Source organism: Entamoeba invadens (assembly GCF_000330505.1).
Source record: "Entamoeba invadens IP1 unplaced genomic scaffold scaff_1105074726225, whole genome shotgun sequence".
NCBI classification, from domain to species: domain Eukaryota; phylum Evosea; order Mastigamoebida; family Endamoebidae; genus Entamoeba; species Entamoeba invadens.
In genome coordinates, this window is record NW_004191814.1 from 207,283 (window position 1) to 218,999 (window position 11,717).

Consider the following 11,717-nt stretch of genomic DNA (forward strand, 5'->3'; position numbering starts at 1 on the left):
TTTGTGAGTACAAAGTCAACAATTTGAAGTTAGAAATAGTGCCAGAAGAGGAGAAATACATTTTGAAGAGTTGGGAGTGTTATGTCTACTTGTATACATACCCATACAAGAACATCTTCTTCAAGGCTTTGATATTTTGGTTGGGAAGAAGTGCGTCATTGTTGCATCGAGGAAAAGCTGCTGCGCTGACCGTCGACTTTGTAGAAAAGAAGAAAATTGATTGTGTGCAGATGCGAGTGCTTGAAGGGAGTGAGCAACATGAAGTACTTGGGATGTTAGGTGGAGGTGCAGTAATTCAAAAGAATGCGTCGAAAGAGGGGGTTTTTCTTTATGAAGTGAGGAATGTGAGGGGTGTTGATTACATTCGAATAGTCCAAGTCATAGACCACACACGAGATGTGAATTGTACATACATTCTCGTGAAGAACGACTCGGCTCTATTAATGCAAAGTAACACCCCAAACAATACAAAGAAGACTCAACAAATAGAACTTATCAAACGAATAGGAATGAACGCGGGCATCTTCAAAGAGTTATGTGAAGACACTTTCACTCTGAACAATCTATTTAACACAAGTGTACCGGAACATCCACATGCATTCACTTTAAGTGCTTGTACTGGTGTTATTGAGTACGAAACACTCTACGAGCTCTCCGTACAAACAATGGACGATAATAAAGTGATTGTAGTTACGATGAAAGGGGGTGTCTATTGTTGGATTAAAAGTGAAGTGACCCTTCAAGACACGATAAAGATCTTACGGGCGGTCACTGAGTATATTCAATGCGCTGAAATAAAGAAAGAGATTTTAGTCGGCTATTTCGTTCGACCCCAACACGAGTCTGAAATCCTCCGCAGAGTCTTTTTTGAAAATCAAGAACTCAACCGCGAGACGGAACAAGTCGAGAAAATCAAAGACATCTTTTCTCAACTGACGCGAAGTTACACATTAGATGAGCTCAAAAAGAAGCCAAAATTCCTTTGTAGTATATCTTTCGGTCAACTTGAGCACTTCTTAAGTGACGCAGATTTCAACAAAGCTTTTAAAATGTCAAAAGAGCAATTTAGTTCTCTTCCCAAATGGAAGCAAATGAATTTGAAAGTGAAAGTTGGCTTGTGGTGATACCTTTATTTATACATTTAGTCGACTTTCTTTCTTCAACGCCTGTAGCATCAAGTAACTAGTACTTATAGTAAAATGTTATTATTTTTAATGATACGCGTTCATCTAGTATCATATTAATATATTAAACTATACTTCTCTCTGCCTCAACCCCATTAAAACTGAACACTCTGCTTATACTCTTTCTCAAGTTCTCCAAAGCTCTTCTTCGGGATATTCGCGCTTTTACTTTTCTTCCAGTCACTTTTCGCACTTCCGTGATGACAAATCAACAAATTAACAAACGTCGTATCTTCCACAAAGTACTACGGATTCTCCAAATACCGTTAATATTTTACCGAGTGGCCTTTTAGCCATGAATCCGTTATAGAAGATGCATTCCTCCGGTTCCGATAGTGTCAAGTTCCCATATTTGTCAAATGTTCTCAAGACCCCAGTGAAGTATTGTCTCTCTTTCCCGTACTCGACTGCTATGAGGTATGGGAAGTCGACGTCCTCCAAAAAAGCCGCTGTAGCATGCCACGGTACCAAGCTCATTATTATTTTTAGTTTCCAATATCAAGTTTTCTAAATCCCACAAAAATGTTATTCCCAACAATAACAAAAAAAAGTGACTCGAAACATGAAAACATCACTTAGAATGGATTGATCGACTTAATCAGCTTCTTTGATGTCTTCAGTGGACTCTTGAACATATTAGGAGCAGCTTTCAAGAATGTGACTGGCTTATTTGATATATTTTTAAGTCTCTGTGGCATGTTCTGGAGTGGAGTCGCCAAGCTAGAGAGTGTTGTGATCTTAGGCATGAAGTGTGGTAAGCTTTTCAAGAAGTCCGGGATATGTTCTGTGATATCCAGCGAGTCTTTCTCGATTTCTCCGTGTGCAGTGAACATCGAGTTAATACAGTCTGCCACGCTCTTCTCCGTATATAAAAAGTATTTTGAAGGGTTTTGTGTGAATTTGTTATTGACGTAATTGGCATAGAACTCTGCATAAGGGGTTTGTATACACTCGACAAGGACTTGTCTCAAGTCTTCTTTCAATTCGTCGTTATAGACTGAATATGTTGAAGAGACAGTATGTAACGCTTGGAAGTCTTTATTAAACGTCTCAAACGCCTTTTTTATATCTTTTGACTTCCCGGGTCTCGACAGTAAGTTGTCTGTGATCATTTTCAACGTGTTCTTATACGCGTAAAGGTAATGTTCTTTCGTCCCCGACAGTGCCTTCTCGACGGTGTCTTGTGTTGACTTCCCAAGCAATTTCTCAAACCCGTCCAACTTACAGACGTTCATAATAAATGCGTAGTTGTTCATAATAAATAACATCCCAAGTCGGGTCTTTTCTTTCTCTCCTCTCGCAACTACCATTTTACATAAATTATCAATACACGTGTGTACATACATCCCAACTACTGTTTCTGAAGCTCCAGAAGTCGGTTCTTGTGCAGTATTAACTTGAGCTTCTTTATAGATTCGTACCATATACTCTATCAAATGCGGCAAAAACTTTTCAAGCTTCGATAAGTAGTGCATCGTATCCGCAGCAAGTTGACTGACAGTCCCATCAATCGGAATATTACTTTCCGTCCACGAGAAGATTTTGTTCAACGTCGAGTCAACTAACACTTCATCACGGAACTTTAAAAACTGCTCTTTCACATCATAAAAGATCGTATCAAACAACGAATCAACTTGTTTCGTCTGCGAGTCCCGTTTGTCCTCCGTCGTGTTCTCAACAAACAAGTCGTCTTCCTCTTCTTCCTTCTTCTCCGCACCAAACGTAAACGTCGATGTCAAGACATTGATCCCCTTTTCTAATGTAATAAACCCTTTATTCTGCTTTTTAGGATCTTCATTGACTCGTAAAGCATTAATGAAGTCTTGTTTAGTGTCTTGGTACACCTCCAGCACATCGAGTATAGGAAACACGCAGAATGGGGTATCAAGTAGCTTCAATTTATTCGCAAAGGTGACGTATAAGTCTTTAAAGAGTTTGAATGAGTCTAACGTCGACGCACTAAAGAATTGGTCAAAGTCGTTTTGAAGGATGTCTTGTTGAAAGATCCGTTCATTCTGGAAGAGGGAAAGTATATATTTCATCGTCGTAATAAACTGATTTTTGCCATTGGTATACCCCACAGTGTATTCGACTATTTCGGTCTTTTCTATTAGTTGAGGTAACTCTATTGCTTGGACTACTGAAATTAAATACGCATTTCTATTCTCATAGATCGCTGAAAACACATCTTTCGCATTCGCCTTTAATAACGTGCCAGCCTCAAAGATCAATGGCATCGCCTTTTTTAATAACTTTAGTTTGGTCTGGTCGACGTAAGACTCTTTAAGAAGAATCTTGGATAACTCCTCATATCTCGAAATCTCTTCAAACACTTCTTTGAAGTACAACACACTTCTATCAAACGCATTTTGGAGGTTATTCCTGATCTCAGACTCATGCGTGGAATACAATTTATACGATTGACGGTCAGTCATGAATTTCGAGATTCTGATGCAATCGTTTAAAACGTCTGTGCACGTACTAAAACTATCAATTTTATCTAGACGTGGAGCTATGCCTGACAAGAGTTTAAGAGTGACATCGACTTCAGTGATCAGGTTAAGTGTGTTTTGAAACACTACATGTTAATACTATTCATTTATAATATTTTTATTAATAAGAAACTATACTTCATGCGTTTAGTAACAAACTGTTCTTCTCCTTCTTAAGCTGGTCGATTGTATTGTCCACTTTGTTATTCGTTGCGTCTTCGAGTTTTTGGTTAAGTCCGTCGATGGTTGTGTGGGCACCAGAAAAGAGAGAAGCCATCGAACCAATTGTCTTATCCATTTTGCTGACGACTTGGTCACCCTTTGCTAAAGAATCATATATCAGCTCTTCTTCTTCTAACACTTCAGCACATGGAATGTTTGAACGCAAGCCAAATTGCTCATTTAGTAAGAGAGTAATAATTCGTTGCTCTTTTTGGGATAACGCCTTTTTGTCTTCCGTGTCCATTTGATTTCCAGTTTAGGAACTTAATAAAATGTTTTAGTAAATTTTAATACCACCCAATTTCAAAAAATCAAAGAAAAAAATTTGAACAAAAATTTAGGTTTGAATGGGAAGACACAAGGGCACAATCCCTCAGGAGCTCAGCGCGAAAACACCCGTCTCCACTAACATCGAAATTTTTAAGCCAAAAAAGAGAATCACACGCGATCCAAGATTCGTGTTGGACGATAACGAGAAACCTCCTTCAATGCTCAAATTTGCAGAAGAGTATAAATTCCTCGTCGAAAAACAAGAAATGGAGATCGACGAGCTTAAAACTAAAATTAAACAGTGTCAAGACCCCGAAGAGCTAGAGGAATTGAAAAGGAAAAAACAAACGATCGTTTGTTGTTAAATATTGCAATTTGAATCGAAATAACGAAAAGAGCCAACGACTGACAATGATTAAAAAAAAGAGTAATGAAGAGAAAGCAAAATTGCAACACTTGCAAGAAAACTCGGACAGAGTAATGAGTGGGAAGAACCCTAAATTCGTTTCAAGAAAGGATTTGAAGGGAGAAATCGATGAAATGACGTATGGAAGTAAGTTGAAAAACGTCATCGAGAAACGTAGAAAACGGGAAGATGGCAAGTTGTTGAAGAGACAGCCTCGTTTACGAGACAATTTTGATTGATATTTTATTTTATTTCTTATTTACTATAAAAATAAGAAAAGAAACAAATAACAAACCATTTGAATCAGCAATCAATTTTTCATACCAGATCTTAAAAAAAGAAATGAACGTGTTCAAGTGGGTTGTATTAGTCGCTTGTTTTTGCCTTTGGATATTCTTACTGAAGGGCCAATCTTTGACACAGATGGAACAACTCTTTTCGGAAAAATACGCTGCAAACCTTGGGTCAACATTGAAGTTTGGTTTTTTCATTTTACCCATTTTGTGCGGTGTATGAATCCACAGGCTCTTATGAAATAACGTAAAGCGTCGTTCCAATAATTAGTGACATAGATGGGGATGGATTAAATGAAATTTTAGTGGCACCTTATGGTGTGGGGAAACTGATAATGTACAAATACGAAAAAGGAAATTTGGTCATCAAGCAAACTGCCACTATCCCTTCATCGTCACAACCAATATACATGACAACAGGATATGACAAACCGTTCGTCAGAAATGAGCCACGACAACAAACTGTCATCGTGGTTCTTAGAAACTTTGATGTTCTCTGTTTCAACTCGGACTTGACCCTTCGTTGGACCAACAACGTCTACAAAGAGCACGCACTAACATATGTCGAGGAAGTGTCTGGTCTTGTTGTACCTTACGTCATACAAACAAAAGTAAACGGTGGTGTAATTTTAGCCTTCCGAACCACACAAGATTGGTACAACAACAACAATGTTGGATTTGAAGAAGACCTTCGCGTGACGTTGAATAGAACATTCGAAGAGCAAAAGGAAGATCTGATGTATGACGACGACAACATCGACCAAGAGACAGTCGACCACATGAACTATTATTGTTTGAGTATCAAAGATGGTCAAGTGGTGTGGCAGCATGAAGTCGATGATGATCAAGATTATTTAGACTTGGTTAAAAACACTGATGTGGCTGGTGAGTACAAACTTTCTAAGTTGTTTGGGATGAGTTATAAGGGGGCCGAAGAGATACAATGGCACGAATTCCATGATTCTATTTACAAAAACCTGCCCCATCAATGGGCTTCGTTCCGAGACACCCAAATCACCGTTTCTCATTTTTCACGTGATTTAACAAGCAACCCCGAAACTTATGACAACTCGAGATTGGAGATGCCCGGAATGAAAGTACAGACAAAGACGAAAATTGACAGAATAACTAACCCAAATGTGGTCGTCATCCACCAGAAAAATGGGCTGGAAGCCGTACACCTTTTTTCGGGAAAGCCACTTGTCCATTTGTCTCTTAGAGCGACGTCGGACGCGGGTTCTTCTGCGTTTGCCGATATCAACGGGGATGACGCTCTTGAAGAAGTGTTTGTCAATCAATATTCACACGAAGTTGATGTCCAAAATTCAGGCGAAGACCTCACATGTATGGTCCAAGTGATTGCGGCAAATTCCTATGAGTATTTGTTCTCAGAAAACGCATGCAAGCCCGCTATGAGATTTGATTTGATAAGAAAAAAAGATAAACATGTAATAGAGGTGTTACCACCACTGTTGGTACCGGCCTTCGAAAGAAAAAGTGATGGGAGTGAGTTGTACAACATTGTTGTAATAAACTCAGATGGATTGCTGACTGCTGTAGGTTATAATGGAAAGTTCTTGTGGAACTCGAAGGTGTCGAGACTCTTTTTAGCAAAAGAAGACCAAACACACAAAAGCAACCTTGCTTTGTTTTTGTATTCTCTTGAAAATGAAGACCAAAAGGAAGTTCAACCCAACAATCGGTACATCATCGTTCAAGGAAGTAAGAACATTGCTGTTGTGAATCTCAATGGTGATCTTATGGTTGAGCATAATATCGAGAGCCAGGGAGAGCCTGTGATGGGGCCAGTTTTCGGTGATCTGAGCAACGATGGAAATAACGAGATTTTGATTGTCACAGCGACAAAGATTGCAGCTTACAACGTGCGTGTCATTCAAAATGTTAGTTTCTTGCCTGTTTGCATCGCCGGAATCATCGCACTTATATCCTACAACATTTACATCATTGCTATCACGTACTATAAAAAATTGGAATAAGTTGATTTGTTACTGTACCATATTGTTATTATTTACAAACAGTTTATAATATTTCACAATCTCAATACAAAATGATTTTGAAAACAAAATGGGTTCCTATAAATTTTGATTAAAACATAAATTATGTTAATTTTAAATCTATATATTATCAAAAAAAAGATGGAACATTAAATTTGTTTTTAACAACAAAATTAAAATTTTGTATTTTGAATAATTTTTAAGTTCAAAAAGAAACTAGACATTTTAATACATTTAGATTAATAATTGACAATTACTTTTTGTTACTTAAAAACAAATATAAAAATATTATTCAAAAAAAAATTGAATATCAAACAATTTTTTTTTATTTTTCTGTATCTTTGTTTTTATCTCGTAATAATTAAATAAGTTACAATCTTCTCATAATCTAACATTTTCATTTTTTTTGCACCTTTTTTTTGAATAGAACTATATTTTTAATAAAAACTATTAGAAAAAAACCACCAAAAAAAGCCAAAAAAAAAGTACTCACAAGAAAAAAGAGAAATTTTAATTAAAAAACATCAAACAAAAAACCTTTTTTTTGATAAGAAAAGAGAAAAATAAAAAGTAGAATGCAAAAAAGACGAGCTGATCCCACTCTTCCTTTAATCATTCAAAATGGCGTGTGTGCAATATCTCACGATCTCAGCGAAGCGTTTCAGAGTGGTGAACGAAACGAAATTATTCGGACGTTGGAACGAAACGAACATTTATTAGGCAAATTATTAGTCATTTCAAGGTGGCTTGGTCGTAACCCAGTTCTTCACGACATCACGACGTTCAACGCTATTTGCCACCAATCAATCCTCCAACTCCACTCCAATATCAAAGAATTCAACCGAAATGCAAACGAGACCGTCATGCAACGACGGGGATTTCCACACATCGTCACTGCACTTCAAGTTCTACTTAACGGGACGTTTCCACTCCCTGAAATACCTTACCAAGTCCCCGACTATTACGTTGTGAAAGCGAAAATTAATCGATATCTCCGGAAGTATTTGTACACCAATTATCAAGCGATTCAATGTGATAAAGTCGATATTGTAGAGGGAGTGATGATGATAACAAAAACGAATTCGTTTACATGTTGGGTCACTGTGGGGAACCCAGACAGTCTTTTTTGCAAGAAGATTCCCCCGTTTTGGTCTATTGTCGAACTCCAATTTTTTACACCACAAAAGGCGGTGGCAAGTGACGAATTGGTCAACGAAGTTAATGTCAAATTGGGGAGTGCGGAATTCATGGAGAATACAATACCAAAGATGATCAACGTCCTCGATGCGAAGGCGAAAAACGCACATTTCGAGGCACTTGTCGAACTTACAAAGAGCAAACTGATTATCGAGAATTTCCCGAAAATGGTGACAAGTGTAGTTACGAATACAACGGAAAAAGTACTGAAAATTAATTATTGGAGCAATGCAATGTACTTGGAGTATCACTTGAGGACCAAGACTTCGGAATTTTTTGTGTCACACAACGGGATCGTCAAACTGAAAATCGACACAACAAAAACTCTGTTTGAACAACTGGTGTTTGTAGCAAGGGAAAGTGCGAAACAAACAAGACGCGTATTTTGGGAAGCGCTTCAAAAGGACTTTTCTGATGAAGTCATTCTTGCGGACATTCAAATTGCACCATTCACTGGGAAAATCACACTCGTTTCACACTTTTTGCCAAAGGAAATCACTGCGTATTACGCAGATATGATGACAAAAATACCACTCGACCAACTCCACCCCGTTTATAATGACTTGTACGCACACACGAGACTCTCCCAAATCTACCAAGGGGCTTCGCTCTTCTTTATCGAAAAAGAGTTGGTCAGAGTCGGGCCAGAAATGGTTGAACCGATTGAAACCCATACAAAGAAGTTTGATCAAATACGTGGGGAGGTGTTGATTCCTCGTGTTTTCCAAAACAGTGAAGTACTTCAAAACGTTGTGTGTGGGATGCTTTTCAAAATTCAAATGTCTGAGGATCGGTCGCTCATATTCTTTGTCACGAAAAAAACCAATGAGGTGACCAAGAAAAAGGAAGAGACGATGGTGTGCGTTGGATTTAAAGGAGCTGATGGTGTGAATTACTCGTCGTGCTCAAAAGAAGTGTTCAGTCAAACACTGCCGTTTTATGTTGAAAAGGTCTATCGATTTTGCTCGGAGTCGTATTCAAAGTATTCGTTTGTTTCCTTAACTTATAATAATTCAATAATGAATGGTATATATAACGAACAGAACCAAAATGTATATGGAATCATTCAAAGACAAATTCCCAAAGACGTTAGCAAGTTTAAATTCGTCAGTTACGTCATCGAAAACAAAGAGTGGGTTCATTCTCTTCAACTCGAATTTGCCATTTATGGCGACTATTGAACAACCACCCGATGATGAGTATTACATACTCTCTGTTGGGCTGAAAAGTGTCAATTTGGATAAGTTCAAACCGAGTAATCGTGTGCAGATACAAGACAAATACATCCGCTTTATGATACCAAAGGTTTGTTTTTAGTTATCAAAAATGATTAGATTTTGATATAATTTGAGAGATAAATAACTTTTAGAGAAATGTTGACACTGATGTCATTGAAGGTACCGAGGCGTTTATTAAGTTCATACACGTCGTTGCGTTTGCGGTCAAATGCGTCGAGAGGTTGGTTTCGTTCAGCGAGAACACAATTGTTTTCAAAGGGTTTTCGATTGAGTTTGTGTCACAGACATTTGACACGATTCAAATAGTCACGACATTGAACGAGGAGTACATACACTTGTCGGAGATACTCAAGTTTGAGTTCTTTGATTCGCCGAAAGGGGAGGGAAATAAAAAGAGTATTGCGCTGTCGAATTGCAACTCTTTACTGAACAGTTTGAGTATGTTTACCCTTTACTTTGACTCAATTCTGGAAGTACTGAAAGGGATGAACATGTCGTGTGTATCTGTTAATGTCATGGAATTTTCCTCTGTCACTTTGTTTATTAGCACGGAAGATGAGAAAGCAAATGATCAGACGTTTGTCATCTTCTTTTCATTTATTCCGAAGATGGAGGACAAGACGATGAATTTGCACCACAAGACACTCGACAACTTTGGGAAGAAAAAATTTCCATTGGAGGTGTTTAAAGAGACGATGAAGCAAATACCAAACAACTTTAAAGTGAATGAAATTGAAAAGTACATGAAAATGTTATTGGGATTGATTCACATCATGTTGGTGATTGAATTTGTATGCAACCAAACAACGCGTTCGATTGAGAACCGGAACTACCGAATATCAATTCGACAAGATTTATCACTCAAGTTACCAACTTGTATCCCACTTGACACGCTTGTGACAGCTACACTCATCCAAACACCACAGCCAGACCCATTCACCAAATTCTTCAACGCAAAGTTTTCAAATCCTTTGAAGAGTGGGATGTTGATTGATGCGAAAAACTTGATGAACTTCATTGCGAAGAAGACAACAGTCATGAAAAACTTCACGGACATCGAGCCCTTGGCGACGTTGTGTGGGAACTCCCTGTCTGTTGAAAAGATGAAGAACATCTACGATTTCACTTTGGAAGAGCAGAACAACATTTTCATTATCCACGTTTGTCCGTTCAATAGCAATCACTTTGATATAAACTGATATTAATGCATAGATATTTGTGTATTCGAACGAACAGAATTACATTCGAAAGAACCCCCAACACAAAATGTTGATCAACTACATGCAAGGCAAGTTCACATTTGGGTGTGACCAAGCGGACACCCTCATGGCACAAGTTGTCAGTGCAGGGATGAGAAATAGCGTGAGCACATTCAGGCAGATGGTCATGCTACTCCAAGAGAGTTTTGAGTCGGAGGAGGTTGTATAACGAGAAATAACGACATTTATTGATTGTGAATGTACATTTGACTTCTCGGGGAACAGAAACGGGAAGGAAATAATCAATTGCTTACGCCCAAGACCAACTCGTTGATCTCGTCGTTGATTGCTTGGATTGTTTTGTTCTTATTATTTTTGATGATATCCATCAGCTTGGTGTTCTTAATAAAGTCTCTTCTCACAAGGAAGTCCTGCTTCATGAAATTGCCGATCCCAAGTAATAGCACTGCACGAGTGTTATCGTCTGTTGTGATCATAAACAACTCAATTAGGAAGTCAAAGAGTCCATCTGCGAGCATCCCAGCAATACTCGAGTTAATAGCACTGATAGACAAGTTGAGAAGAACGCCGGAAATCGCGCCTTGAACATTCAAATTGTTACTTTGAATTGCGGCAGTCATCTCTGTTCTAAAGAAGGCATACAAATCTGGATATGTTGAGTGCACCACATGCATGAAGATTTCTGGTGGAGTTGTGACAAAGCAATTCGCCAAGAATTTGATGAACATGACTTTGATTGGTCCTGTTGCTGTGTTGTTTTTGATCATTTCAAAGACCGTGTGTTGGAGTGTCGAGTACACAGACACCGTCTCAAAGTATTTCACTGCGTCCATACACTTCAAACACAACCCACCAAATAAGTCCAACACGGGCGGCAACTTCGTTTGGTCGATTTCACAATGTTGAACAAGGAGTTGTATCATTTCTTTCATTTCTGGTGTCAAATGGAATCCCTTTCCCGCTTTAATGAATTGTGTCATAGTCGCCAACGTTATCAACTGTTCATCTGTGGTGCATACATTCCTTAATAATTCTTCCACTTTCTCATAGTTTTTGATAGCAAATGTCTTCCTCTGCAAACACGGGAGAATAGTCGTCTGTGGTTTCACTCCTTTAGTATTTTCCTCTATGAATTTCGCAACAGTGTCCAAGTGTTCTTTTGGTAAATTGTCTCTCTAAG

At 38.3% G+C, this 11,717-nt stretch overlaps 7 protein-coding genes across 7 annotated transcripts; 4 read left to right on the plus strand and 3 right to left on the minus strand.

Moving 5' to 3' along the window:
- Window positions 1-8: 8 nt before the first annotated feature.
- Window positions 9-1,124, plus strand: EIN_409500 (villidin, putative; the record flags this gene model as incomplete). Its single annotated transcript, XM_004184939.1, has 1 exon — window positions 9-1,124. A coding segment is annotated over one exon (1,116 nt), but the record flags the coding sequence as incomplete, so codon positions are not given.
- A 155-nt stretch (window positions 1,125-1,279) lies between these two features.
- Window positions 1,280-1,661, minus strand: EIN_409510 (hypothetical protein; the record flags this gene model as incomplete). Its single annotated transcript, XM_004184940.1, has 2 exons — window positions 1,280-1,357; window positions 1,410-1,661. The coding sequence occupies 2 exons, from the start codon at window positions 1,659-1,661 to the stop codon at window positions 1,280-1,282; spliced, it is 330 nt and encodes a 109-aa protein (XP_004184988.1).
- Window positions 1,662-1,759: 98 nt separating this feature from the next.
- Window positions 1,760-4,142, minus strand: EIN_409520 (hypothetical protein; the record flags this gene model as incomplete). The annotated part of the gene is made up of 2 exons (XM_004184941.1): window positions 1,760-3,762; window positions 3,836-4,142. 2 exons carry the CDS (start codon window positions 4,140-4,142, stop codon window positions 1,760-1,762), a joined length of 2,310 nt encoding a protein of 769 aa, XP_004184989.1.
- Window positions 4,143-4,245: 103 nt separating this feature from the next.
- EIN_409530 (hypothetical protein) lies at window positions 4,246-4,813 on the plus strand (the record flags this gene model as incomplete). Its single annotated transcript, XM_004184942.1, has 2 exons — window positions 4,246-4,521; window positions 4,565-4,813. The coding sequence occupies 2 exons, from the start codon at window positions 4,246-4,248 to the stop codon at window positions 4,811-4,813; spliced, it is 525 nt and encodes a 174-aa protein (XP_004184990.1).
- A 103-nt stretch (window positions 4,814-4,916) lies between these two features.
- On the plus strand, window positions 4,917-6,864 carry EIN_409540 (hypothetical protein; the record flags this gene model as incomplete). Its single annotated transcript, XM_004184943.1, has 2 exons — window positions 4,917-5,050; window positions 5,121-6,864. 2 exons carry the CDS (start codon window positions 4,917-4,919, stop codon window positions 6,862-6,864), a joined length of 1,878 nt encoding a protein of 625 aa, XP_004184991.1.
- Window positions 6,865-7,457: 593 nt separating this feature from the next.
- Window positions 7,458-10,745, plus strand: EIN_409550 (hypothetical protein; the record flags this gene model as incomplete). Its single annotated transcript, XM_004184944.1, has 4 exons — window positions 7,458-9,067; window positions 9,123-9,384; window positions 9,449-10,477; window positions 10,530-10,745. 4 exons carry the CDS (start codon window positions 7,458-7,460, stop codon window positions 10,743-10,745), a joined length of 3,117 nt encoding a protein of 1,038 aa, XP_004184992.1.
- Window positions 10,746-10,818: 73 nt separating this feature from the next.
- On the minus strand, window positions 10,819-11,709 carry EIN_409560 (hypothetical protein; the record flags this gene model as incomplete). Its single annotated transcript, XM_004184945.1, has 1 exon — window positions 10,819-11,709. A coding segment is annotated over one exon (891 nt), but the record flags the coding sequence as incomplete, so codon positions are not given.
- Window positions 11,710-11,717: the final 8 nt, after the last annotated feature.